This window comes from Petaurus breviceps, unplaced genomic scaffold (genome assembly GCF_028583685.1).
Source record: "Petaurus breviceps papuanus isolate PSGF00001 unplaced genomic scaffold, PetGlider_PUasm1.0 225, whole genome shotgun sequence".
Taxonomy (NCBI): Eukaryota; Metazoa; Chordata; class Mammalia; order Diprotodontia; family Petauridae; genus Petaurus; species Petaurus breviceps.
Genome location: NW_027185889.1, coordinates 9,317,840 through 9,343,863, shown reverse-complemented (window position 1 = coordinate 9,343,863; position 26,024 = coordinate 9,317,840). Strand labels below are relative to the sequence as shown.

The 26,024-nt window shown below is 38.9% G+C and overlaps 1 protein-coding gene across 5 annotated transcripts in view; it reads left to right on the top strand.

Annotated features, from left to right (window-relative positions):
* The window catches only part of ATP2B1 (ATPase plasma membrane Ca2+ transporting 1), a 147,418-nt gene extending 133,401 nt beyond the window's left edge, over positions 1 to 14,017 (top strand). For 3 of the 5 annotated variants that reach the window (XM_069095131.1, XM_069095132.1, XM_069095133.1), the window contains 4 exons: positions 223 to 330; positions 1,909 to 2,091; positions 2,464 to 2,550; positions 9,668 to 14,017. In XM_069095131.1, coding sequence (XP_068951232.1) covers positions 223 to 330; positions 1,909 to 2,091; positions 2,464 to 2,550; positions 9,668 to 9,979 — 690 coding nt within the window. In that variant the 3' untranslated portion in view covers positions 9,980 to 14,017. Of the gene's footprint in view, positions 1 to 222; positions 331 to 1,908; positions 2,092 to 2,463; positions 2,618 to 9,667 lie in introns of all 5 variants that reach the window. The other 2 variants (XM_069095135.1, XM_069095134.1) reach the window with 2 other exon arrangements.
* Positions 14,018 to 26,024: the final 12,007 nt, after the last annotated feature.

Here is a 26,024-nt window from a genome sequence, read left to right as displayed (position 1 = left end):
ACCACCTACAGCAAAATATAGACCACTTTGTTATAATTAGAATTTTCTTTTTAGAAAGATTTTAAGAAAAGTTTCTTTTTTCAGTTTAGAATTACAAAATGATAAAAGGCACTTTTTTTAAAGATAGTAATGGAAGAAAAGCAATTTTTTATTTTAAAGAGTTGAATATTCCTTTAAGAAGAGAACTTTCTTAAATGAATTTTACTCTGATTGCTCCCCCAGATAATAATTGTGCAGTTTGGTGGAAAACCTTTCAGTTGTTCAGAACTTTCAATAGAACAATGGCTGTGGTCAATATTCCTAGGAATGGGAACATTACTCTGGGGCCAGGTAAAAATCTCATTTTATTTGTGTAAGATTTAAAATCACTTAAAATTTTTTTTGCTAGTGTTTTTTTTTTTTTAATTAACTCTGTCTACTACTTAATTCCGGGTAGGTGTCATTCTGGGAATCTGTTTCACAAAGTTTTAAGGTCTGTTTCACAGTCTCTCACTTTGTGTTCACAATGAACATCCCTGTGTAGGGACTGGACCTGATTTCATTGGTGTAGGGAACTCTGCAGATGATAAAATTCCCTCTACCAGTATGCAGGTCAGCCCATTCTCTGCCACTTCTAGAGGAAAGAGGGAGAGAGAGGTTGTGATTTGCCAGGGGCCAGCTTGTGTCCAAGGCTGGCTCTACAGTCATTCACACTGCTGCATGAATTTCTTTATGTTTTTAAAACTTTCTGGCCTTCTCTTCTGAGAAGCTAAAAGTAGTTTATGGAACAAGTCTTATTGAATATCATTGAAAATGAGCTCCTGGGATACCTGTGATACTCGCATTGCTGAATTATTTTGTTTCAATGACTTTGTTTTTCCATTCATTTACAGAAGTAGTAATGAGTAGAGAATGTTTCTATCATATCATTCATTGCTTGTCATTTCCTCCCGCTGGCCCCCCTCTCCCCCTCAGGTCATAGATGAAAAAGTATTTGTACTTATATTTTTTTTTAACATATGCATATGCAAGGATTTTGTTAATACATACAAGTTAATAAGTGGCATGAGTAGGCTTATTCTTGCACTACTTCCCTCCCCTCCACCAGCATTTATGGTTTTAGCTTCAGAGACTTTTAACATAAGCTTACATCCATCCATATATATGTATGTGTGTATGAAATAATCTCTATTCATCATGGTTTACCCTTTTTAAGTTATTTCAAAATCTTTTTCAGATAACCTATTCTTAAGTTAGAACTAAATTTCCTTTATTTTTCCTTTTTGCTTTGGGTCACCACCCTGTTAGTTCTCCACAAGCCCTCTATATATTGCCAAGCCATGGTCATCTTACAAAGAAAAACCTTCCTCTGACCTTCCCAGTGACATTACTTACTATATCAAGAATCCCACATATATTTGATGTTCTGCTTAGGGGTGTGGATGGGGCATGAATCTGTTTTGTATACAATGCTATTGCCAATTTTAGTTTTGATCTTATATTCCAGTGTTTGCCAAGTCAGGTTAGACCTTTTAGTTGCATATTTTCTAGTAATATACATTTTTTCTACTGTTGAGTTTATATGTATAAATTTGTTTTCACTTAAAGCAAATAGAACTACCATTAAATTTCTATTTTATTTGAAACAAAATATGACGTCATTGTATATTTTTCTAGCTAAGTGTGAAATATTAAATATGTAACCACATTTCTATCCATGTAGGAAAAGATAACAGTAAATATTTCTAATTAATGATTGACTTATGACTTGATTGATAGGTGCCTACCTAGTAAAATCCTAATAAGAGTAGTTCCTAATCTGATCAGTTGGATCACATTTTTCATTTTAAAAGCATATCCTATGTAAAAGTTTGACCAGTTTAATTATGTACTTGAGTTATTCTTAGAGATCTTCCCCCTACTTCATAGCTCATTTCAACAATTCCAACTAGCCGTTTAAAATTCCTTAAAGAAGCTGGTCATGGAACACAGAAAGAAGAAATACCTGAGGAAGAATTAGCCGAAGATGTTGAAGAAATTGATCACGCTGAGCGAGAGTTAAGACGAGGACAGATCTTGTGGTTTAGGGGTCTGAACCGAATACAAACTCAGGTATGGGTGGGGGAGAGGGGGGGAGGGGGGGAGAGCTGTGGGATGCTAGGGATAGCTTTGGGCTGTTCTACCTGGGGGGGAGGGGATTAGAATGTACCCTTCTTTCACACTGACCTTCCCAAGCCTTGGGACTCAGGCCTTTGAAGAATAATCTAAGATGACCGAAATGTACTTGCTGGTGTGCAATTGTGTCTCTCCCTCATGCTCCTTTATTTTTTCATTTTCTTCTTCTCTAAATGCTACTCTTGCCTATTTGCTCTATAAAAAGTGCCTTTTTCTTTACTTTTTGTGTGTTTATAGATGGGATGGTCCTTTCTCTTGTTCTCTCTCTCTCTTGCTGAGCAAGCTGTCACAATCTCTGATTCCTTGCAGATGGATGTAGTGAATGCTTTCCAGAGTGGAAGTACCATTCAGGGGGCTCTAAGGCGGCAACCCTCCATCGCCAGCCAGCACCATGATGTAACAAATATTTCTACCCCTACACATGTAGTGTTTTCCTCTACTACCGCTTCTACTACTGTGGGGTGTGAGTGTGTGTTCCTAAGTGCATGAAATTAACATTTCCTCCTTCACACACCTGACGTATCTCATTTTCTCCTTAATGTTTAAACTCATTGTTCAGGCTTTCATAAAGCTTTTTTTTTTTTTTTCCATAAAGTGGTTTGAGACCTCAAGGTTTTTTGTTTTATTTGTTTTAGGAGAGGGTGGCAATTTTCCATTTTTTTGGTGACTTATATAAAAGATAAAATAATTACAACCAAATGTAAGACTGGTTATGAAACTTGTGAGTTTCCCTATGTGCTGATCTTTGCTTTATTCACATAGGGAATTATTTGGGGGTCTAAATATAGTAAAACTGCTATAAGTATTTGAGTATATGCCTTTAAACATGTTTATACTGCACTGTTCCCAGAAGCATATAATCTGAAACTGATCCCACTGTTCCAAGAAAGAGCATTTTAAAAACTGAAAATGATTGGGATCTTTTTTATTTTGGAGTTTAGAGCCCTGAGCTAACTGGAAAAAAGAAGAGCCAGTTGAATACGAGTGGCTTCTGAAACTATTCTTGTTGAGTCTGTTCAGGGTATTTTTATGTATCCCTAAACTTAAGGCTTCTGTGGTATTGATATGTTTATTTCATTCGAATGATCTTAAAGTCATTTCAAATGATTCAGTAGACTAGTTCATTTAGTTGAGCAAGGTTAAAATGTGGGGAAATTTTGTGGAATATTCATTGACAGCTACATTTCTGTAATTTTCATTTATCATCTGAGGATGTATTAACAGGTGTTTTTCCCCCCCAGGGTTTCAGAAAGTAACAAACTCTTAAAAGTCTTGTGATTTAATTATTTCACCTTTACAGTGAATTCCTGGTATCCAGATATCATGGTGGATCATCCTCAAGATATTAAGAAACTAAGGGTATTTCACAAATATTTAGCACCCTCTTTACTCACTCCCCAAGGAAGTTGTTGATCTCTGAGGGACTCAGCTTAATCTGGGGCAAAAATCTATTTACCTCTTGCCAAAGGGCTAGAAGCATTAGAGGCAGGGAGGTGAAAACTGATGATGCATTGAAGAAGAGGTTTTTCTGTTTGAGCACTCTACTTTTAAATGTTCTCCCTCTTTCTGTTAGCAGAGCTCAGAAGTACTTCTGGAAGTCAGTGGGAGGAGGGGAAGAGTAGCACTTTGTCTGGCACTTGATGCTCAGAATGCTTCATATGTATTATCTCATTCCAGGATAATGCTGTTAGTCTCCCCTTTTACTATTGAAGGGAAACTGGAGCAAAGTGAGATTCAGTGACTACTCAGTCACATAGTTAACAAGAGTCAGGATCCAAACCTAAGCCCCCAAACTCACTTTGCACTACATCAGGCTGCCACCCCATAGGGTCTTGTGTCCTTCCTTGGTAGGGGATTATGTTAGGAGACTCCATGTAAATAACTCTCTCCTATGACAAGAAAACCATCTTTGCCCCTTTTATTTGGGAGTGGTATGAAGACTGGCCTTCTCAAAAAGAATTTAGTGATAACAGTATGTAACTTTTCTAGGACTAAATACACTTAAGATTTCAACAGTTAGCATAATTTAAAGTGACAAAGCTTTTCTACATTTTTTTTTCTTTGAAATTCATTCCATTCTTAGAAATAAAGTCTTAGAAGCGTTGACTTTAATAGGCCACTTAGTCCAAGGGCTCTAGATGTCCTCAGCAGTACCTTCAGCTACAAGTTTAGCACATCTGTTTCCCAATACAGGCTCCCTCCTACTTTTTCCATTAGTGCCTTTCACTACTCAAAATTTTTTTTTTAATTCTTCCATCATAAACAAACTCAAGGACTATAGGACTTTCATCCAGTCAAGTAGAATAAAGCTTTCCTAGATTGCTACCTCTCAAATGTTTCATTTTAAGAAATCTAGATCCCATTCGCTTAGGTTCAGACATGAGGCTGACATTCGACATTTCTATAGTACCTAAATGTTTGCAAAGTGTTTGATATACATTTTGACTACAAAGACTTTTGGGATAAATGAAACCATCTTTTACAGTGCATTCTCAAAGATCTTTAGCAGTTCAGGAATTTCTCTAGATGGCCAATAAGCCAGCTCTTGTGTGCTTTAAGTTTCTACCTCAGGTCTTCTATTTCGCTTCTATCTTTTCTGTTAAGAAGAATGATCTTCAAACTAGAAAGAGGCAAGCATTAATGGTGAAGAGAGAATGAAAGCCCATGGTAGATGAGGCATTAGTAAGAGAACTGCTTCAAATGAATCCATCCCAACTCCAGTGAGTTACGTTCCATGTACTGGAAAAAGTCTTGGATCTGATTGTTCACCTACTTGAATAACCTGTGAAAAACTGCGGAAACTGAAAAGCTTCCAAGATTAGACATGGGCAAATGCCACCTTTGCAAGCAGTGGAAAAAAGGAGGGAGATTACAGAAACTGGACCACGGACTGACCTTTGACATTAGTCAAAATTCTAAATAGTGATTTCTCAGCACTTAGCAAAACAGTGACAAATGGGAGTTGGCACAAGTTTATCAAAGATTCAGGCTAACCTTGTTTGTTTGTTTTTTAATAGGAGAGACCAAGACATTGCTGTAAATACCTTTAGGTTTTTAGCATCGTATTTGTCTTCTATGATTTTCTTTTATAATCAAATAGGGACAAGGTAACTATACTTTAATTGGATTCATACCTGACTGACAGACCATATTTCATAAATTATAGATCACTGTTAATTAGTAAGGAGTTCATTAATAACTTGCCACAGGCCCTATTTTTTTTTTAACCATTGCCTGTGATTTAAAGACTCAAAGAGGAGGTATATTTTGCTGATGATGCAGAGTTGAGAGAGAACTAATGGAGTTGGTGACACAGTTAGGGTCCAAGCTGATCTTGGCAGGCTGGGAAAACAGACCCATACCAACAAGAGGAAACTGAATAGAGATGAGTGAGAGTGCAAGAGGCCTGACTTAACTGACCCAGTTGGTGAGAAGTTGAAAGTTTTTGTTGTTTCTGAGCTCAGCATGACATGTTGGCTATGACACGACTCCCACCATAACCTGGGAAGCACGGCCTTCCTATGAAGAGAGCCCTCCATTCATCTCTGTCTTTGTGCCGGTGCCCTGGGCTGTGGAGGGCTAGGCCTCGCCAGCTGGAAAGGACCAGCCAAGTTAGGCTTGGAGGATCTCATCACCAAAATTCTGGCTGTCAGATGATTCAGGGGTGAGAGGGTGAGAAGGGAGAGGAGTAGCATCTGGTGAAGGCTGCTTAGTGAGGCTTGAAGTATTGCAACCTGCATTAACGGAGACATTACACATGGATGAAATCATGAACATCTTCGAATATTAAAGTTAAAAGAGGTGACCAGATGAAAGGAACTAATGATTGGGCTATACTTGATTGCTCTTTGTGCAACCTTTGGAGGAAAAACAAGGTAGACAAACACTTAGGAGATAGACTTCTGTTCTGATAAGCACAGCTACCAAGTGAACATATACTCAGTTTTTTCCGTTGACTTTGTGTAATGTAATGCCAAGGAAAGGCAACTTCCCAGGTTCAAAATACCAGCATAGGTGCTCTCCATTTTATTCAGTGACCAACCAAGAACAGAGAAGATCAAAACATGACATCATTCCAAATACAGCATTTACTAAAAGTGATTAAATAATCTCCAAGGACTACCCCACCCCAGGACCTTCCAATCATTCAATCAATTACAAAGTCCCTGGTCTAAATACTTCTCCACCCCTAGGCTATACCTTCATTTGTCAATCACAGAGCACCAAAAGGTCAAAAGTTCCCCACCCCTGGATCTCAATTGAATCTACCCCAGAGTTACATCAAGTTTAAACACAGCACTTAACACCCAAATGAAAGTCTTTTCTTCATCTTGACAGGAGGCAAGTTCTCAGCAATCTTAGTTCCTGGGGAGACAAGGCTCAGCAAGGCCACAAGATACATTGCCAGTCCCTTCATCAATTCATCCTCTGTCTGTAGAACAGTCCTAGAACTCCCAAAAACATTAGCAAAACCCTCTCCCAGGATTTCTGTAAACATACAACCAGAAAATCCTTCTTCAGGGCTTCTGAACCAACAGAAAGGTTCCCAGACCCCTGCAACAACAGCACTGTCCTTCACCAGTGGACAGCATTCATTCTGTCTGCAGGACAGTCTCCAGACCCCTGCAACAACAGCACTGTCCTTCACCAGTGGACAGTATTCACTCTCTGTCTGCAGGACAGTCTTAGGGCTTCTTAGCCAAAAGCCAGGTTCCAGGACTTCTTCAACAACAGGACTGTCTTTCACCAGTGGACAAATCTGGCAAAACAACATCAAAACAGACAGACAAAGTACCAGCCATGTCTCCTCAGTCCTTGGCAGCTCAGGGGGCAGGTCTCAAAAGTCCAGGGCAATTCAAAGCGGCCACCAGCAATTCTCTTAGTCTCTCTCTCTCCACGAGGTGCTGCTTCCAAAAAGATCTTCCGCCTCTCTCTTGTCTCTCCAAATCTACGTGTCTCTCTTTTCAAATCGTGTCTCTCTTTTCAAGTCAACAAGTCCATCCCACAGGTGGGATTAACAAGCTCTGGGTTTTAACACAATCAATTTGAAAACCAAGCCAATACAGGGGAATCTTTAATTGCCATTACTATCACACTTTGATCATGAAATTAGAAAATGTTCCCATAGAAAAAATCTGTAATAAGACTGAAATTTTGGTAACATTAATGACATGGTAGTTAGGGCAAATGACCTGGCCCGTGACATGCTAGATGATGTAGCCTTTAAATTGCTTTATTTCAACATAAGAATTTCCCCCACTACCTTGTTAAGAGACTTTCCAGTCCATATGCATTTCTTTCGTCCCTGGGAGTTCTCACCATTCTTACTGATAAATTGAATTCAGACACCACACTTGGCCATACTGTCATACTTGTCCTTACGCAATATATTCCACTCAAAAAATTCCTTACCTACAGGGCATCATCAAGGTTCTATAAAGGAATGCCATAATTGGTGCTTAGAATGCAGCATTATGTAAAATGTCTGCTTTTAAAGTAGAAACTTAAAGAGATTCTAGGGTCTTCTTTTCTGATCCCTAGAAGTGCTTTGAATATAGCCAAGCATAAACGCATTGAATCTATTTTGGAAATACTAAATTTCAAACTATAAACTTGTTCCCAATGATCAAGATTTTTTTTTTTAATGAACTGAGCATAGTTTTATTTATAATTAACTTTAATTTGTAAATCTACCCTTTTGCCTTATATTTTTATGCTGTGAATAAGATTTTAGGGGTTTTCCCCCATTTTCTTGTCTTTATGTAAATGGTCTTAATCATAATAGCTAACATTTCTATAGCACCTACCATGTGGGAGGCAGGGTGCTAAGCATTTTATAATAACTAATCTCATTTAGCTTTGCCAAAGGGGATAGTGCACAAACCACTTGGATTTGTAGTTGGAAGGAGGGTCCAAATCTGAGTTCTTACTAGTATTTCAAAGCCTGTAGGCTCAGAACTTCCAGCAGTCTTACCCTAGACTAGAAATTTCGTCTGAGTATACACTGTGCTATCTTGCAGTCAAAGTGGGACACAGTTGTACTAAATCAAAATATACTGTAGGTTACTGTGATATTTTTTTTCTGAGGGGGGAAGGCAAGGCAATTGGGGTTAAGTGACTTGCCCAGGGTCACACTGCTAGTAAGTGTCTGAGGCTGGATTTTAACTCAGGTCCTCCTGACTCCAGGACTGGTGCTCTATCCACTGAGCCACCTGGCTGTTTCTACTGTAATGTTTGGCAACTGGAATAACTATATGTTTGTAATTATTATCCTTATTCATTCCAGAAACAAATTATTCCATGCCTGTGCATGCACATCTTAGAAGAAACAAAATATACACATATCACCTAGAGAATAATTTATAAAGCAATAATGTAAATTGATAAAATACTATATACTTAATTGTTGAGACTACATGGAAAATTGTACCTATTCACAGTAAACACAATTGTACCTAATTTGGAGAGAATTCTGAGCCATAGAAAGGACGTGTATACCTTTTAAACTAGGTTGCTTTTATTTAAACTATAATGAAAAATAAAGTGTCTGAAAATTTTTCTTTCATTGAAAGCCACACTGAGACTTGGCTAATAAGATGATCTAACTCTTCATGTGGAGTTTTTCATGTTAAAACCTGCTTTAATTCATCCTTCTCAGAAATCCTCATATAATAAGAATTCTGCCAAATCTGTCATTTAGTTTGTAGCATAATTTCATATCTTTTGGGTTCAATGAAAGAATTGATAGAAAAGTTTACATACTTATTCTTAAAGGGGAAATTGTGCTAGAGAAACCACAGTGCCTTTTATATTAATTTTTTTCTCCCCTACAGTTATATAGTTTGTTGTTTAGGAAGTGTTTCTTGAATGGAATATTCACATTCATTAGGGAAATGGGCATATACTCAAATATTTATATCTGTTAATGTGGCATAATTTGCATATTTAGAGGGATTTGATTTTTTTTGTTTGTTTTTAAAATTAAGGGCACAGAGGAAGAGTTGTCAATTCATTGTTGCATTCAGCTTATATTTGCTTGGCTTTTTCATAGTTGGTGCCTCCCCACTTCCTAGCATGAAAAATAGTAACCCTTTGTGCTTGAGTTTGTTCAGCATTTTCTGATTGGTTTCCAGTAAACGTTGTAATAAAATGGACTAAGCTTATGTATAGTTAAGTTTTTGTTGTGCTTTTTTTTTAAATCTCTTATTTAAATGGCTTAATTTTGACATTGACTTTTAAAGTCTTAGCCATTGGCCAATGATGTGATTATTTTGACACAACTTTAAACTCTAGACATCTTGATTGTTAGAGTGTGTAGTTTTGTTGTTCTTGCAGTGTCTTACTAAAATGTTTGGTTTTTTTACAGTGTTATTGCAAGTCCCACTGCACATTACATGCAAATATGACTCACTCATACCTTGCTGTTTGTGGATTCAGACTCATAAATAAGCCATTTTCAAGGGTGGCCCATCTGTAACCCTCTGATACCATTCTCTCTTTGCTCTCCTTGCAGATTCGAGTGGTGAATGCATTTCGTAGTTCTTTATATGAAGGGCTAGAAAAACCGGAGTCACGAAGTTCAATTCACAACTTTATGACGCATCCTGAGTTTAGGATAGAGGACTCTGAGCCTCACATTCCCCTTATTGATGACACTGATGCTGAAGATGATGCCCCCACAAAGCGTAACTCGAGTCCTCCACCCTCTCCCAACAAAAATAATAATGCCGTGGACAGCGGAATTCATCTTACAATAGAAATGAACAAGTCTGCTACCTCTTCATCCCCAGGAAGCCCACTACATAGCTTGGAAACATCACTCTGATTGTAAGCTGAATGTTAACACACTAGCTGCATTGTAAAGAAACCAATTGAAACTGGGTCTTTTCACACATTGTGATGGACAAGATAGTATTCTTGTCTTGGACTTCAACAGAAGACATACTTGTACGAATGTAGATTTATTTTTTTAAAACAAAAAAGCTTTCCGCCAGACTTTGAGGGTGCTTTTTGGGGGGTGGGGAGTAATGAACTCTGACTGATAAACTGTAACTCGGCATAAGTGACCTGTGGATCATCGATCGTATTTAAGAATGGTCCTGAACAGTGTGTTTAGCAAAGCTTTAGTTTCTCTTGATCCTTGAAGGGGGTGAGGGAGGAGGAAAGCTGAGAAAGACAATGGAGACCTGGATCATTGAATTGATACTTTAATTTCTGCTGTTGGCTGTTAATAATTTGGATTATTTATGTTTATAAATGATACAGATCTGTTTACAAGGTTTGTAGATACTTTTATTGTTCCTGTTCATAGATGGGAAGCTTCCTTATAACTGATGCAGAGAAAAATTAGTCCTTCAAATACTGCTGTATTTTCAGGAAAAAGGGTGTTTCTATTGAAACTGTACTAAATTTTTGCCTACAATTTACCTTGTTAAATATTGTAGATAAATTGCTAATACTGATAGCCAAATAGATAACACTAATGCTTTGTGAAAACATGAGCAGCGGTGTCCTAATGAAGTTATGGCCTCTGTCCTAATTAGTTTCTTAAATACATTTACTACTTAATGGTTTTGAAAACAACTGTTTAATTTTTAAAAATTTTGAAAAACTTGCTAAATAACTTTTTGTTCAGAATTTAGTAGATTGTTTAATGCGGGACATCAATTACGTAATGAAAGTTGCTTGAAATGCTTTTGTTATTTCAGGCAAATTGAATTAAATCAAAATACAACAAAACCTTAGTCCTTTTTGTTTTTGTCTAAACCTGTTAGTTTAGTGATGTCTTGGTGAACTGTGAGTGAAATGTGTTGATTTTTCTAATAAATCTTAAGAAAACCTTCATACGGCATGAGGGCTGTTGGCATTTTAAAAAAAAAGGTTAGTAGTAGCATACATGTTTTCCTTTTGTTTTTGAAACCTGTTTGTAAACATAAATAAACACGCCCTTTTATTAAATAAATATGTAGCAATGTTTTTTTACAAAGTTTTCCAGATTTTTTATGGGAACAGTTCTGAAAAGTTGGTACTTCAGAGTATGACATTCATTAACCTCGTTGACATATTACTATGGTAGCAGCCAGCAGCCCTGTGGAGTACTTTAAGTGGTAAGCTCATACTAGAGTCTGAGGAAGGAAAGGTGTATGCGAATTCATCATTTGACATGATTTTCTGAAAATTAACTTTACCTAAAATCAACTCTGGTTTGTTTTTTAAGTAATGAAAAACCATTTCCTTTGTGTTAATTATCGCTCTTAAGTGGATAAACAATGAGACTGGCTGAACAGATCTGATGATTAAATGGACATTATTATCTTGGGTCTACTTTCCTCTGCCTGTCTAGAATGCCCTTTCTGCTGGTGGGTCTACTTTCCTCTGCCCCTTCTCCCCCTCCCCTTCACATCTTGCTGTTTCCCATCTGTGAGTTGGTGCAGAGGTGTCCATGAGAGCATTGTCAGTGACCCATTCTTTACAGGAATTACCACATCTGATGGGGCTAGTGAATAGCTCAGCTTCCTGGTGCTTGCAATTATGAGGGCTCTGTAAGAACAGGATTTCTGTTTCATCAGACCTATGTAGTCACTCTCCTCAGGTCCTGGAAATACATTGGCTCTGCCACCACGCACAAGCTTATGTTTCTTCAGAAAGTTTTACTGACAACCATAACACAGAAAGAGCCCTCAACTTGGAATCGGGAAAGCAGAGTTCTCAGCTGCTTCTACCACTAACTTACTAGTTTGACTTTGGAGAGAGCAGTCAGTCATTTTACTCTCTCCTTTTCTGGAAAGTGAGGTGATGATCTCCAGTGTCCCGTCTGGCCCTTCTACTTACTTACTGAGGGCTTCAAGCCTAGGAAACAAGACAAAAAGGGAAAAACAGCTGCTCCGCTTTCTTCAGAATCGACTGGAAGTGATGCCTGAAGTCCTACAGGCTTAGCAGTGCATTTGCATCTGAGGATGATTTGTGTTCAGCTCTTATGCAAATATTCAGATTTTTAAACTTGAGACAGCCTTCCCTAGTAACCTGACTTGTAATTACCATGCTGCAGTAGCAAGACATTTTTGTTGGTATATACATCCTTCTTTCTTTGACTCTATGCTTTCTGTTGGCACTCCCAAGAGCAGCATTTCAACTAGAAAAATGCAAATGGCTAGGGACGGATATAATACCTGAAGGTGAAAACAGTAATGGAAACTCATCTGTTTGGTCTCATCCTCTAACCCCCTTCTCCAAATAATTAATTTTGCATGCTAAATATTTCAGATGATTCCTATTATTTTTTTAATTTTCTCATGCATTTCCTGGTGTTTGTGTGAAAGCTCGGGAAAGGGGGAGTATGTCAAGCATGAGTCATTGCCATCTTACTAATGCCTGATCTGATCATTTTTGTGACACATTAATGCTCGACTATGAAGTGGCAACTGTTTCTAAGCAGATATGCATTATTTCTATTACTGTCATGGTTTCTTTTGATATGTACAAGCCAACCAAAATATCATGATGATGTTGAGATTTTTTTTAATGATGCTTACCATCTATTTTTGCCAGTTGAGCTTTTTGGTTTTTACCTCTTTGTAAAAATTGTCAATCATTTTAATTTCACAAATATGCTATCTTTGTGAATGGGGACTAACCTTTTTAAATATTAGGATTTATATATCAAATTTTGAAGTCAAACAGTTTTCCTGCTGAAGTCTTAAGGTCTTTTTAATCAGCCATATTAAAAACCCATGGGTCATAGTATTGAAATGTATACTACTTCACTCTAGGGAAACCACAATGTCCACTAAGTCCAGGTAAAAGTATTAGTCTACCTTCCATCACACACACTATCCTCACCCCTGGGTAGCACAGTTCTACTCCTTGCTACTGCAAAACTTAGGTTTTAGTGTTTAGTATTGCAAGCTTGAAAGAATATATTTTCTCATTTAATAATGATGATAGATTATAAAATTCATCAACAGTAATTAGCTGGTCTTTCTGTACAAGTTTAACAAATTTACCTTTTAAGCTCTATTTATATGCCTAATTCATCTAACTAGAAGCTTTGTGGAAATAGTGTTTTTTATATTCATAATTCTTACATAGGTTCAAATTGCATATTATGTAATATCTTACATAAATTTGGGGGTTTTCTGAATAATGCAAGAAGCAGAATTTTATCATAAACCTGTTTTCTAGCTGCCCTGTTGTCTGAGGGACTAGATTTGGAATCGGAAGACCTGAGTTTGAATCCCACCTCTGGCATGTGTTGCTATAACTTTGGCATATCATTCAAGCTATCTATTCCTCAGTTTCCTCATCTGTAAATGGAGATAGTATCTGCCCTGCCTACCTCACAGGGTTGTTGTGAGGCTCAAACAAGTACTTATGTAAACTGCTTTATAAAACACAAAATTATAAAAACACCAGCTGCCCTTATCCTAATAAGATATTTTTCTATTCTGTCCAGTTAGGATTTGTATGTACATTTCACAATTTATTTTGAATTAAAAATGAAATTTCTTTTGAGAGCTTTCCAGAATAAGAAAATGAGGATAAAAAAAAAAAAAACATTGATTGTTATCTTATGGCAATGTGTTTTATTATATATTGTGAACTGTAATCATATTGTAAACTGCCTTTTGCCTTTCTGTTTCTCCTCCCTAAGCTCCATAGGCCAGGTGGCATCTTGGCATCAATGAATGGGCAATCTCTTTTTATGGTTGTTTTGTATGTATTTGTGGATTGCAAGATAAGGTATTTACCAAGTATATATAAGAGTAATCTCACAATCTTAACTTCCAAATATCTTGCCAAGGATGTATCCAACTTGCTATTAGAATGAACCTGGTTAAAAATAAATTTTTTTTTAAAAAGGTAACCTACTAGTTTAGTTTGCTTTTTACTCTTTTAAGAGATTCCAAAATAAGTGAGATGATTTTCATATGTATATGTATTATATATATATATATGTTATATATATGTATGTGTGTACATATATATATATATATAAAATCAACTTTAAAAAGAAATGTTCTTTTCTGAAGGTTGCTTACTTCACTCCCTTTTTTTTTAAGCAATCGGGGTTAAGTAACTTGCTCAAGGTTACAAGGCCAGTTATTTCTGGGTGTGGTGCTAAGTATCTGAGCTTGGATTCGATCCCCAGGTCATCCCGACACTGGGGCCGGTATTCTTACTCGCTGAGCCACCTGGCCGCCCCTAAGCAATTGAGGTTAAGTAACTTGCTCAAGGTTACATGGCCAGGTGTTTCTGGGTGGGTGCTTAAGTGTCTGAGCCTGGATTCGATCCCCAGGTTATCCCGACACTGGGGCTGGTGTTCTTACTTGCTGTGCTACCTGGCTGCCCCTCTTCACTCTCTTTAATAATTTCCTCTGCCAAGCCTTCTATCCTGTCAAAGATTGGCATTCCCATTTGGTGGGTTAGATAGGCAGTCACTTTACAGGATTGTGACCATGGTTCCCAAACCATGGTTTAATGGAGAGCTAGTCTTGAACCTAGGAGAACCTGGGTTCAAGTCATCTCTCTGATACATAGTAACTGTGTTACCTTAGACCAGTCACTTAATTTCTCAGGGCCTAAAACTGCCAGTTTGCCATGGTATAAAGAGTACTCTTATCTGGGAGTTCCACACACCAGTATATTCACAGGTCCAGGCTCTGTCCCTATCTCCCTGGAACCTGGGGGAAAAGAGAGTGCAAAAAAGCCAGCAGAAAAGCAAGAGTAAAGTGTGTCTAGGGGCCCACCTAATAAAAGCATGGCGCATTTATTTTGAAACTATTGATCCAAGCTTGCTGTCAAATTTGGAAGAATATTTGATATCCTCTTTACAGAGTACCTGGAAGCTAGGCTTTTTGCCTTTGAAGTTATTTGGTAATATTTACTTAATGAAATAGAATGGTTCTTTGTTTTTAGAACATTCTGTGCACTGAAGTTTTTGTCCAATTAAGATTTTTTGTCAGTTTCATAATGTCTCCCTTAATTCAAATTCTGGGTACTTTGTAATTATTTTAATTGAAGGGACTGACTTGTACATAATTTGTCAAGTTATCCATTTGAGAGAATGAACAATCACAGCCATCATTTGGATCCATTGTTTAAACAAAGTTCTTGTTAGTATTTGTAGCTTGTGAATTATCATGTTTGTTATAGAATATGGAAATTAGATATTTAAGACTTAATGTTTCCCTGAACTCCAAGTTACATTTTTGTTGAAGATGAGTAGTGTTTTGAAGTCATCAGGTTTTTTTTTTTTATTTACAGGACTTTAAAAGCAAGCATTTTCTCTGGATTATAGACAAATGAAGAACTAATTACAAATGAAATGACACAGGGACAGAACCAGTTGTAAGTCAGTTAACAGCCCCCAAGGAGCTAGGATATTAGATATCCACAAATTGTTGTACAAGACAGAATACAGTAGGTGAAAAAGACCCTCATCTCCCTGATAGTTGCTTATCTCAGTCTCTTGAAGGCTTCTCGTAATGGGAAACACTTCAAATTGCTACAATCTGGATTGAGTCTCCACTTCTCAAGACTGGCCTCTTCTTGGACACCAGTAATGAGTACAATGGGCATTTCCCAGCCTTCGTCCTCTTCGATTTCTTTCTTTTAATTTCCTCCCTCCATTTCAGAGACATTGCTCTTATCTCTCCCATTGCTCATACTCCTTCCCTGGTTCATCTTCCTCTTGGAAGACGATGAGTTTTCTAAGCACAAGTTCCATGTTTCCAACTATGGAACACCACCACTTTGATGTCTGTCAGGCTAAGTAACGACATGCCCAAAACTGAACTCAGAGCTTGCCTTTCCTCTGTCTTCTGTTCACAACACTTCCCCCCAGGTTCAGTCACCAAGTTCCTTCTCCCATTCCCCAGCATCCAATTAGTTGCCAAGTTCTGTCAGTGGTACCTGCAGAATATTTCTCATACCACTCCCCCCCCCCAAAGTTAGTCATTACCACTCAGATGGACTATTGTTATAATTATTATAACTCCAAAACCCGATGACCCTGCATCATTCCCCCTCCTCCATCAATTCGGCCTTCATATAGTATCACTGTATTTGATCTTTCCAGTGCAAGAGGTTTTAATAACAAAAGTCAAAAAACCTCTAATGGTTCCTTCTCTAGCTCCAACCTTCCTTTCTAGCCTTATTTCTCACTGTTTTCCTTTTACAAACGCTAATGTTCTGAGTTCTCATAATTTATATACACATACACACATATACTATGTTGTATTTTATTTACAACCATATATGTATCTTCTGTTAGGTTGTTAGTTTTTAAAATGTAAGTGTAAAGCATTTACGTTGCCATAAAAATATCAGTTATTCACATTTATCCAAGTTTTCCAGTGAATCTTGGATTTTGTCAAATCAGTAAAAAAAAAAAAGCACTGACTGCTTACTCTATGGCAGGCACTGTGCTAAATACTGGGGATACAGAGAAAGGTAAAATGATGATTCTTACCCTCAAAGAGTAACATTCTAATGGGAAGGATAACACAACATACACAATACAGTAGGTGTAATCCCTGAGAAAGGTACTTGGAGGGGTAGGGATTGCAATAGAAGGGCCTGCAGAAGGTAGAATTTGATCTGAGGCTTAAAGGAAACCAGCAGGTGGAAGGGAGGAGGAAAAAGCATTCCAGGAATGGGGTGACAGCCAATGGATGTAGTCAAATGGGAGGTCATGTGTGGGGAGCAGCAAGAAGGCAGCAGGTCTGCTATTTATCATCGGGGATGTTCCCTCCACTGGAATTGCAGTCGTTCCATGTCTGCCTATCAAATGCTACTCTTCCATGTTCTCCCATCAATTCAGCATTGGGATTTTATGCAATGGTGCTGAGAGCCTTCCTTTGAGTTGTCCTGATCTCTTGAGGAGCACATGGGCTGTTGGTCAGTTACCCTTCATTCTTGACACATGACCAGTCCATCCTCAGTTTCTATGCTCTTATCTCTGATGACATCCTATATACTGCTTCTCCATTCTTCCCTGTTGTAATGTGATAATGTCTGGTCCTGCCCACCATGGGCCTTTCCATTGATCTTCAATTCTTCCAACACTATAGGATTCCATGATTTGCAGTCATAAGGCAATACTGGAATAATAGTACTCTCCAAAAAAAGGTACTTTTGTTCCAATGAGAAGCTAGAGGTCATTAAAAGAACTTTACAATTTCCCAGAGGTAATCTAGCCATCTTCCTGCTCAACATTGTGCCCAACTTACAGCCCATCTGCAGTATTTAACAATAATAATAACCAGTCTTTCAAAGCACTTTACAAATAGCTCATTTGGTGCTCACACCAACCCTGTAGGTGCTGTTACTACTCCCATTTTACAGTTGAGGAAACAGTCAAGTTCCCCAGCTGATGAGTGTCTGAGACTAGATTTGAACTCAGGTCTTCCTGACTCTAAGACCAACCCTGAGCCACTTAAGTATTGATGGACAAGCTCCATGACTGCATATCATAATCTGGAATTTAGGAATTCTTCATCCACTTGGCTTCGTGTTTGTCCTCTCTTTCTAACTTACTTATTCCTACCACTATCCTCCTGTCAACCAAGTTGGCAACCTTGGAGTCCTCTGCAAATTTTGTTCTCTCTCCTCTCCCCCCTGCCCCCATTCAGTCAGTGACTTTGCCTTGTTGATTCCACCTCCATAACATCTTTTATATCTGTCCCCTTTTCACATGGCCCCGCCATGGTCCAGGTTCTCATTGCCTCTCACTATTCTAGCCACCCTCCAATCTGTCCTTCATTCCTCTGTCAAAATGACATTTCTCAAGCACACATCCAAGCTCCAGTCATGTTGCTTCCTTCTGCCTCTAGGATCTAATACAAATACTCTGATATTTAAAGCCCTTCATAAAGAAACCAGCAAAAAAAAAAAAAAAAGCAAAAAATAAAGTCCTTCATAATCTGACTCTGTTCTCCATCCAGGTTTACTAGGCACCAGTCCCAATCAGGAATTCTGCCTCCCCAGAAAAACTGGCTTACTTCCTATTTGTGCCGCATATAGTGCTGGCATTTATTTACTGCTCTAAGGTTTTCAAAGCACTTTACATCTTCCCAAAACCCCCATGAGGTAGGTTCTATTATTCTCCCCTTTTTACATATGAGAATACTAAGGCCTAGAGAGGTGACATGCCAGAGGTCACACATATGCTAAGTGAGGTGGGATTTGAACTCAAGTCTTCCTAAGCCCAGGGCGAATACTCTCTACTGAAGTCATTCTCATCTGTAAGTCTGAAAATACCAAGCCTCCTTGGAGGCTCAGCTCAGGCATCTTCTCCTACCTGAACCCTCTCCTGATGACCCCGGCTCTGAAAGATGCTGCCCCTCTAAAATCGCTTTATATTTAGATTGTGTGTACATGTTGCTTCCACCAATGGAACTGGAGCCCCTTGAAGGCAAGGTCTTCATATATCCCCAGCACCTACCAATACCTAGCACATACTGGCCATTTAAATACTTGCTGATTGATAGTCAATTTCATTTTATTAGATCCCATGAAGTACAGTCATCTCTTGAACTCAATCTACAGGCAGATCCCTTCCCAGGTTGAGAATTCCCTTAATTTTAATTATTAGAACTGTGGATGTGACTGGAGTGCTCAGACATTAGCATTGTGACTATAGGCAAATCCCCTAATCATTCTAAACCTCAACTTCCTCAACTATAAAATGGGGGGGATTTAGAGAACCTACTTCACAGGGCTGTGAGAGTCCAGGGTGATAACCTATGGAAAGCACTTTGCTAGAAAGATGCAAGCTTTGATTAGTACCCAACCTAGTTGCAGTGGGAATAGGAAGGGGGAAATATGTGAGCCAGACATCAGGGAAGAGCAGACTTGCCAACCCAGTGGGTGTGGAAGGTGTGGGAGGGAGGGAGATTCAGAGGTAACTGGTTTGAAGCCTGGAGGCCTGCAGAGAGCAGCACTCAACACGGTGCCTGGCCCATACTAGGCATTTAATAAATGGTTATTGGCTGATAAGTTGTTTTGAATTCTGCCTCTGATGCTCAAGCTTCAGTTTCCTCCTACACAAAAGGGAGATGTTAATACTGGAGAAGCAACGCAGCCTAAGGGATAGAGAGCTTGCTTGAGAGTCAAGACCTAGGTACTGCTGCCTGACCTGACAATTCATTGAACCTCTCAGTGGTCCAGGTGACTTACAGGGAGGTTAATTGCAAATCAAGTACTGCCCTGGGTGGTAGAATTTTCCTTACCAGAAGTTCAATGAACCATGTCCAAAAAAATATAATAACACCTGAATTGTTAAGTTCAAACAAGATTAAGTATATAAAGTGCTTTGCAAACTTTAAGTCAACTACTATTACTATGTTCAAGTGGAAAAGTAGATAGAGGAGCCCATAAGGTAACAAGATTTCCCAAGAAACTCAAATTAGGGATCAGAATATTTAATATAACTAATTTTATTAAATTGTAATGTTAGGATCAGACAGTAACATGCTTTGAGGGGTAGGGGGAAGGAGGAATGGCACATCATGAAAAAAGATCATGAGTCTTCCTGGTCCTACAGGAAATGCTGAGTATCTGCTTACCAGCTAAGCCCCTGAACCAGGTGGTGAAAAAAGGGTACAGCCATCTTACCCCCTTCACCAATCCCACTGAAATTCCACCCTTCCCTAATGATAGCAGCCTACCCAGTGCCGCCTTTTTCACTTCCTCTCATCACCAGCCCAACATGAGTTAGCCTTCCACCAAGCTGCTTCCTTCATCCTTGTGATCCACCTCTGCCATCCCCAGGACAAAACCCTTACCTTAAAATTCTCACTCCAGTTCAGTTCAATCAGTCCATCAATAAACACTTGTCCCAGTGTCTCTCTAAGCCAAATTTACAAGTGTGCAAGTTTTTCCTTTATCCTAGCCGCCCCCCCCCCTTTTTTAAAATCTACCTCCTCCACTGTCTCACTGGAACTGAAACCTTGGTTTCTCCAAATGACCCATATCCAGAAGCATCCTGCTAAATATTTAACAACTGACTCTCAGAAAAGTAGGACACTTTAGAGTTTAATCTGCATTGTTATTAACATTTTCTTCATCACTTTCTTATGGCTAGACAATCAACAAAACAATCATTCAGGCCCTGATGTGCAGCTTTTGTCAATTTCTAAAGTGTAAATGCTCACACTGAAAAAAAAAAATTTAACTGGCTCTCCTAAACTTGTTTTTCCCACAATAACCTGCAATAGAACCCTCACTTCCCAACCTTTCCTCCATAAGAGAAGGGGAGGAGTCAGTCTGTTCCTCCCCAGGGCCATTCCAGACCATGTTCTGCAGCTATGACTCAGTTTAGATAAAATGTGTACTATCTACTTAAACCAACCTTTCTACCTCCTTTTGTCTACTGCTCTCAACTCATTTCCACCTTTTGTAATGAGTTCTGGAAATGACCCCACTGTCCCACATACATCCAGGCTCTGCCTTGGTCGGATCACATGTGGAATTTTAGGGATAGTTGTAAGCACTGTTTTGGGAAGTCCATTGATAAACCAGAGTACATCCAAAGAAGGACATCCAGGATGGTCAGTGGCCTTGAGTGTGGGAATGGATTTCGGGATTTGGAAATATTTAGCACAGAGAAGAAAAGAAAGACTTGAGCCTAAGAGGTGCAAATTAGTTACTTCCACTATCATCAATGTCTCCCTTTCCAATGGCTCTTTCCTCTAGGCTCACAAACATACTTGTTTCCTCTATTCTGTGTTTTAAAAAGAAATCTTTATTTCAAAATCTATGAACCAGCCTGCTTCTGTCTTATTTCTAGCCTTCCTTTTGCCACCAAATTTCTTGAAAAGTGGATTGCCACAGTCCCCATGTCTTCATTGTTCAAAGCTGAGTAATTTGACTTCTGCCCTATCAACTTTAGCAAAACTGCTCCCCAGGGGAACCAAAATCTGATTAATTGTCAAAAGTCAATGGTATTTTCACAGTCAGAGCCAGAAGAGACCTGAGATATCACCTAATCCAACACTTTCATTTTTATTCTTTTTAAATTTTCCTTTTTATTATGAACTTGCCATTTTTCTGATCAAGAAATTACACTAATTCAACAAGCATTCAATAAATGCTTAGATGATTATGTAAATATTATAGATACTAGATAATATTAAATGCCTATTTACAAAACATTCTGTTAGATGCTAGGGACACAAAAACCAAGAATGCTAGCCCCTGACCTCAGGCAGTATACTGGAAGAATTCCAGTTCCAAAATTTACTAAAGGAACTCCAGTTCTACTGGAGGAATACCAAGTGTAAAAAAGATAAGTACATAATATATAAGAGACAGCAGGCAGTTTACTGGAAGAATACCAAATGTAAAAAGATAAGTATATGGTATTTCAAGTAGAGAGCACCAAACTTTTAGGAAGAATAAGGCAGCTTCCACATGAGCTCAGCCTCAAAAGAAAACAGGGATTCCGGTAAGCTGGGAGGGGAAGAAGGGAAGCATTCCAAGATGAAATTCTTGTGTTTCCCAAGAGATGGAATACTGAGTTTGGGAAGAGCAAGTGGCCCAATTTGGCTGAAGTGGAAATAATGTGAAAAAGTCTGGAAACATGGGCCAGAGACAGATTTTGAAGAGTCTTAAATGCCAGGAGGAGAAGTTTATAGTTTATCCAACAGGCAATAGGGAGCCACAGAAGGTTGTTGGACAGGAAAAGATATAGTCAGCCTTTGGGAAAACATTTTGCTCTGTGGAGCAGAGCAGAGCTCTGTGGAGGATGGATTTGTGAAAGGAGAGATTTGGAGCAGAGGGACCAATTAGGAAGCTACTGAAAGTATCCAAGCAAGAGGGGCCAAGAAATCCCCACTATAACATGCCCTAGGTTCCCTAGCTGAACTAAGGCAGTGACTGTGTGAGTAGAGAAAAGGAAATGGATACGAGATATTATGGAGGTGAAATCAATAAGACTTTGCAACTGATGGAATATGGGAGTAGGAAACAAAGTGGGGTGGGAAGGGAATGCACAGTCACAGATGACTGACTCCCCAAGGATGTAAGTTTGAGTGACTAGAAAAATGAAGGTGCCCTCAATGAAAATAAGGACTGAGAAAAGTGGGTGATGATTTCTGTTCTGGACAGGTTGAGTTTGAAATGCCCACAGGACAGGATGTCCATGTGGAAATATCCAACAGCCAACTGATAATAGAGTGGAGCTTAAAGATAGATTATGAATATAGATCTGGAAGTCATTCGCATACAGCTAATATCTGAATCTATGGGAAATGATGCAATCACTGATAGAGAGTATGGAGAAAGGGAGGTGACCAGAAGACTCAGTAGCAGTGAGTATGGTGAACACCATTACCTCTTTTCCTCTAAAACACCTCGAAACATTTAGAAAATGCACCAGACTGAATTCTATGGGAGAAATCCAAGAAAAAAAATCATAGAGGCACTCTTCCAGCCCAATTCGGCATAGGGAGACAGACAGTGAAGCTTAGACACTAAAGATGAGGTCTGGCAAGCCATGCACCACACAGTGGGTAACCAGCCTCCCAGCACCCCACAGGAACAGGTGCCATCTGGCTTTGTTGCCCACTGCCAAGTTCTGAGTCCCAGATCTGAGTGGACTGAGAAGGGGAGTTGCACCTGGGGGATGGGAGCAGTCACAAACCATAGGCCGAGAGGAGAAAGTTCAGAAGCAAACTAGCAGACCAGGATCCTAGCTTGAGCTTCTAGCTCAATCTGAAGCCTACAAAGAAATAACTAGGGAAGGAATCCCTGACCAAAGGGGAACCTGAAATTCTGTCACTCAGAAAGAGCAAAACTTCCCAGCTGGTTAATAAGTGCAATCATCATCTGTTTCTACTGTTGCTCAGCCCCAAACCCAGGTCAGAAATTTACAGAGCTCAGACCATGGGGACAACAGTCAGACTTTGCCCTGAATCAGACCACTCTGAGAGCACTGAAAGCTTGCAGGGGCTTCTCCATAGATAAGGAAATGATTAGAAAAGTTATGGTATATAAATGTGAATACTTTTCTGCCCTAAGAAATAACAAAGGGGACAGTTTCAAAGAAACCTGGAAAGACTTGTACGAACTGATGCACAATGAAGTGAAGAGAACCAGGAGAATAATTTATACAATGACAATGATACAATAAAGACAAAACAACTTTGAAAGAATTAGGAACACTGATTAGTATAATCACCAACCACAATTTCAGAGGACTGATGGTGAAATGTGTGATCAGAGAGAAGGATTCAGAGTACAGAATGAAACCTTTTTTTGGACTTGGCCAATGTAGAAATTTATTTTGCTTGATTTTATGTTTTTTTGTAACAGGAATTTTGCTTTTCTTCTTTTTTTTTCAATTTGCAGGGAGGGAAATTGGGTAGCAAAGAGAGAATTAAGATTTTTGCTCATTAAAAAATATATAAATATAATTTAAGAGAGAAGAAGGAAGAAAGGAGGGAGGGAGAAAGGAAAGGAAAGAAAGAGTAAGAGAAGGAGAAAGGAAAAGAAGGAAGAGAAGATTGGAGGAAACCTTCAACTAGGGGTAAGACAGGAAGATTGATTAAGTAAAGGATGAGGTCAGAAAGATGGTAAGAGAACCAAGAAAGAAAAGCATCACAAAAAACAAGGAGAGTGTGACCCCAGTGCCAAATACGGTTGAGGCCAAGGATGCTGGCTAAGATTCAGAGATGGTTTATCCAAGATCATGCAGCTAGTTAGTGACAAAGATGGGACTTTTGGAGTATGTTATAGTGGGGATTCCTTTCATGTATGGGTTGACTAGATGTCCATTAAGGTTCTATCTCTCAAGTTCTGTAATTGTGTGATCAAAACTGAGGCTTCTCTCCTCCCAAGCTCATTTTGCTCTTTTGAGGCCATTAAATTCCCCTTCCTTGAAATTCTGTCCTAATATAACTACTCTGGGCTTCAGTTTCCTCATTTGTAAAATGAGGATGAGAGAGGAATCATGGCAGAGGAAGAGAGTGAGTGGAGAGAAGGCTGGCCTTGGAACTAGAAAGATATGGGTTTAAATACTTTCTTTGCTATATACCACCTCTGAAACCATGGGCATTATTCTTAGCCTTTCAATGCCCTATGCATCAATGATGAATTATAAGTGAGTTGTCGATCTGCATTGGTAAGGGAGTTTCCATACTCAAGTTCCTCCACAGTGATTAAAAATCTACAAATCTATAACCTCCCATTCCCCACCCCCATGCAGTTAATTACCTTATGACTTAACAAACCTTAAAGTACTACAAAAATGATCTTATTACCTTGACTTCCATGATATTGTTTTCCTGGCCCACTGCCTTGCTCTCTTTTACTGTGTCCACCTCTAATCCCTAGGGGCTCCCTAACTCTAGATGTCCTTCGAAATCCTATTCTTGACATGTTCTTTTTATATAATCCCTCAATGAACTCACTCACTCTTTTGGTTTCAAACAAGATGGATATGACCTTTAAACTACATCTCCAGCCATAATCTCTCTTCTGACTTGCTTTTTAAAAATTCAACAAATGATAAACAGCAGAACCCTATATTCTCTAAATCTTCTAATCAATTGTGAAATGGCAAAAATGGAGTCCATTGTTGAACATCATTTGCAATAAAACTGCTTTTTCTCTTATACTGGCCTCATCAAGTATGTTCTGATTTCATGTATAGCCAACTCAGGATGATTTTGTATAGATGGGAGAGTAAGCATATTGGTCATAGCTATCAGTGTTCTCTTAGACACTTTTTGTTTTTAGTATTGATAAGGTCTGAGCTTCTTTCCACTACAACTTTGGTATCTTCCTTTCTTCAGATATATGGCATATTATGCCCTCCAAACCCTCACAATTATGTTGCCCCCAGCACCTACTCCCTCCATTTAAACTTGGTCCAATTTGTCTCCTTTTTCCACCTTTTTTTCTCCTTATTTCCTTTGCTGCCCCCTCTGAGAGCATATCCAAGACCATGATGTTAGGGTCCAAACGTGGTAACTCCACTGAAGCAGAAGGTAGATGCTTAATAATAAGTTAAGTGAATGAATGAATGATTTTTGAGGGCTTCCTGACACAGGCAAATAGGAGGATGTGCCAGATTAAACCAGGATCCCCAAATTAGTTTAAAATGCCCAGAAGCATCTTGAGTATTCTCTAACCCTTTCAAAGTCACCCAGCCAAGGAATAAACTATATGTAGAGACCACAGATTTGTATTCACTGACCTGACAAGGATTCTCTCAATGCCAGCATAAAGCAAGCACTTAATAAATGCCCCCCCCTTTTTTTTGGCAAGGCAATCGGGGTTAAGTGACTTGCCCAAGGTCACATAGCTAGTAAATATCAAAAGTCTGAAGCTGGATTTGAACTCAGGTTCTCCTGACTCCAGGGCCAGTGCTCTATCCACTGCACCACCCAGCTGCCCCAAGAAATGTTTATTAAAAGGCATATTTGAGTTAGGTAGCATGGAGAATGTAACAGGAACTACTTGCAAAGGAAAAAAAATTCTCATGCACCTTGTCTTCAAGACCGGTGTCTTCATTGCTTAAAGTAACCTTGACTCATCTAATCTCTCCCCTAAGCAGGCTGTAATTATGCCACTTCAAATGTGGTTAAAAGTGCTGGGTTTTTCTTTTTTAATGCTCTGGTATGCATCAAGATTTTGTAACTGCAAGCTTCTTCAGCCAATGATCTACAGCAGAGAACAGATGTATGAAGTACTATGTGTGATGGTTGCCATGGAAATTATTTAATGCAAGTGTTATTTCGTACTCTACTCAGAGGATTAAAAGGGAAATGAAGCTAAGGAAGGAAGGAAGGAAGGAAGGAAGGAAGGAAGGAAGGAAGGAAGAAAGGAAGGAAGGAAGGAAGGAAGGAAGGAAGGAAGGAAGGAAG